The sequence below is a fragment of the Lactuca sativa genome, chromosome 9, assembly GCF_002870075.4.
Source record: "Lactuca sativa cultivar Salinas chromosome 9, Lsat_Salinas_v11, whole genome shotgun sequence".
Taxonomy (NCBI): Eukaryota; Viridiplantae; Streptophyta; class Magnoliopsida; order Asterales; family Asteraceae; genus Lactuca; species Lactuca sativa.
In genome coordinates this window covers 62105971-62108977 of record NC_056631.2, presented here as the reverse complement: position 1 = coordinate 62108977, position 3007 = coordinate 62105971, and the positions used below count along the sequence as shown (strand labels likewise).

Genomic DNA, 3007 nt, shown 5'->3' with positions numbered 1-3007 from the left:
CACCCTGTACCCCGATATATCCACTTAACTATACTCCCACACCCACCCATATGCTTAACCTAAACCCACCCGACATATACCTTTCCCTGACCCACCCACGTCCACATCCACCTCCACACCACACACCCTACTCGCACTCCACATTCGACCTTAGCCATCCACCTACACACCAACTCCAGACCACTCTAACATCCATGTCCACATATAATCGTGACCCATCCACATATGATATGACTTCTTTAATAACACCAAATATATAAGTTTTATTTTATATATTATTAAAAATTGAATATTGTATTTAAAAAAAATGAATATTGTTACGGATCTATATGTAAATTATTATCATATAAATAAGGTAATTTTGATAGACAACAATGCATTTTTATTTTAAAAAATTTAAAATTATTAAATAATTTTCTTTTATGAAACTAACATCCATATAATAATAATATCTATAAATTTTAATTAAAACATTTTATACTAAAAACTAAAAAAAAACTTTTTCCAACCTAATTTACATATTTAATTCCATCACATTCCAATTTTGAGACATTTGATTTCCCCCCAAATCCGATACGACCGATTTAATCCCAAAATTTAAAAACCTTTATCCCTAATCTATTCTTTTTATCTCCATCGCATGCACAGAAGATGACGTTTTCCCCCTTCTCACGACGATGACATCGTTGAGCCTTCTACTGAAGGTCAGATTCTAGATTTTGACTGGTGGTGGTGGACGACACTAACATTCAACCATCATGGTTTCTGAGTAAGAACCGTTATAGATCAATTATCTCTCAATCCCATAATGGAGACGTCGACATTAAGGTGTGGACTCTGCGAATACTCTATTAGACCGAGAATCATATAACAATACTAGGCCAAGGGAAATCAATATGATGCATAAATTGATAATTTCCAATCGATGTCATCAGGTTCCTTCACCACTTCTGGATGTTGATCGTGTCGTTATTGCCCTATGTCGTCGTTGTTATTATCGAGCATCTTTGTGCCACCAAGTATGCCTCTGTATGGTATCGAGGTTTTTATTTTCTTATTTGATTCCCATTTCGACTAATTCTTTATCGATATCGTTCTACATCACACCCACCACAAGAAACCTCTTATCCCCTTTCCACAGTGACGACATCGTCGAGCCTTCAACGCCCGATCAGATTCAAGATTGTGACTTCTGGATCAAGACTTACGTTGTCGGCTTCCATCTTTCCCTGTAAGTAAGCTAATAACTGAAATACATATCTTATTCTTATCTTGTTGGTTATTCTGTTTGTAGATTATGGAAGCGGACTGATGTCTACTCGTTTTGTGAAGGATTGAATGGTATTTTGGATTATTGATTGTAGTTTAATAATTTTCCTATGATGGTGACAGCTTTTATGAGAGCTTTGTGCAATTTGTCCTTTTTACCCCTGTTAGGTATCTTGTTCGGTGGCAGCCCTTGATGCTATCAACTTCTTTCCATGCTGCTATTTGGTGTTTGCGGTCATATGATAGTTTTGACTGCTTTCCCCTGTCAAATTGATTGTTTTGCTCTTGATTGCCTTATTTGTGCTAGCTTTGATGGTTATAGGCATGGTGGTGCTTATTTCTGCTGTAAGCTTAGTTGTGCTCACTGCTGGACAAATGGTGTTTGGGTATATTTACTTTTAAACTTCTTACTTTTTACTCCTAAAGTTGTGGTTGGTTTAAATTGTAACTATAGATTTGATTCTACAGCTTTTACTTACGGAACAAATCAGAATTGTGGGTGTCTTAAGTCTTGTTGATGATAAAATTTATGAGCCAGGTAATTGTCATTCACTTTTGGTAAACTTTATTCAATGAAAAAGTCTAATGTTGGGTTGCTTGCTTTTAACTTGTATTTTTGTATCACATGAAATGTTGCATGCTTGTGAATTTAACATAATGGAGAAAGTTGATTAACTTTAGTCTTCTTGATTAACAACATCTAATTTTTGTTAACTTGCATCTTATGTTTATGCAAGTAAGGTGTTTGATTAATCAGCTCAAAGAATCTGACTTACATGTATATGGGTTTATGTTGATATATCTTGCTGTTAGGTACCTTGAGTTCTATAAAATTTATTTCTTTGGCTGAACTGGAGGATTACCGTAAATTTTGTTGTGTAGCTTGATTTTGGTCACATCTTTCTTACCCTAACTTTGTTTATATTTGTTAGGCCCTAAAGAACCTTAGCTACAACAGGTTCAACCATCCAAGAACTAGTAAAGCCATCATTAGTGATGTGAATTGCATGTATTGTTTGTGTGATGATTTAAGAATTTTTTATCAACAAAATTAGTAGATTTTAATCTCAGAACAATATAAATGGATGGATCATGATTCATTATGGGTTTTAACACCTCGTTTTATTGTTACAGGGACCACAAGTAACTTGAGATTAAGACAACCAAGTCTAAGAAGGGAAAAAAAAGTTTCAACAACACTACATAGGATAATAAAGAAAACAAGGACCAATGTTATTAGGAAAACAACGTAGAAGTTCTCATTCTCGGTTTAATATTTTCTTAAAATTTTTCCTTTTTGATGTTATTTGGATTTTATCTTTGTTATTATTTTTTGGTCAACTATTAACAGTAAAATTTATGTACGAATTTTATATTTTTATTAATAAAATTTTCTTTTATTACATTTATTGTATATTTCTATTTTCTGAATTTGATAATAATTGGTGGTTATTATATGTATTTATATTTGTGCCAAAATATATAAAAAAAACTTGCAGTTGTAATTAATGGGCCTAAAATCAAACAAATGTCATGGCCAAAATAAATAAATGTGACGAAAGGCAAAACAATAGCCACATTTTATATTAATTGGCGTGCTTCAATAATAGTCGCTATAAAAAAAACAATTGTGTCTAGAAAATAATATGACAATATGGAAGATAATAGTCATGTTCATTTAAATTATGTGTGTTGATAGGACATTAATGACTATGGTTTAATTACTTGTCTATAATTG

At 32.7% G+C, this 3007-nt stretch overlaps 1 protein-coding gene across 5 annotated transcripts; it reads left to right on the top strand.

Annotated features, from left to right (window-relative positions):
* The first annotated feature begins 522 nt into the window (after positions 1–522).
* Positions 523–2672, top strand: LOC111902998 (uncharacterized). Of its 5 annotated transcripts, none has more exons than XR_002854020.3 (5): positions 523–828; positions 936–1341; positions 1438–1655; positions 1738–1807; positions 2404–2672. XR_002854020.3 is itself a non-coding variant. In XM_042898676.2 (3 exons), exons 1-3 carry the CDS (start codon positions 1482–1484, stop codon positions 2520–2522), a joined length of 363 nt encoding a protein of 120 aa, XP_042754610.1. In that variant the 5' UTR covers positions 530–1481; the 3' UTR covers positions 2523–2672. The 5 variants fall into 5 exon arrangements, 1 of the variants encoding a protein (XP_042754610.1); XR_006187603.2 differs by having other exon boundaries at positions 526–1211; positions 1295–1341; XR_002854021.3 differs by having other exon boundaries at positions 526–1231; positions 1295–1341.
* The last annotated feature ends 335 nt before the right edge of the window (positions 2673–3007 follow it).

What these genes read in the sequence shown, in the direction of transcription:
- LOC111902998 (XM_042898676.2), top strand. Translation starts at nt 1,482, where the DNA reads ATGCTGCTATTTGGTGTTTGCGGTCATATGATAGTTTTGACTGCTTTC. An exon ending in GCTGGACAAATGGTGTTTGG is followed by an intron (nt 1,656 to 1,737) that starts GTATATTTACTT and finishes TTGATTCTACAG; the next exon opens with CTTTTACTTACGGAACAAAT. An exon ending in TGATAAAATTTATGAGCCAG is followed by an intron (nt 1,808 to 2,403) that starts GTAATTGTCATT and finishes TTATTGTTACAG; the next exon opens with GGACCACAAGTAACTTGAGA.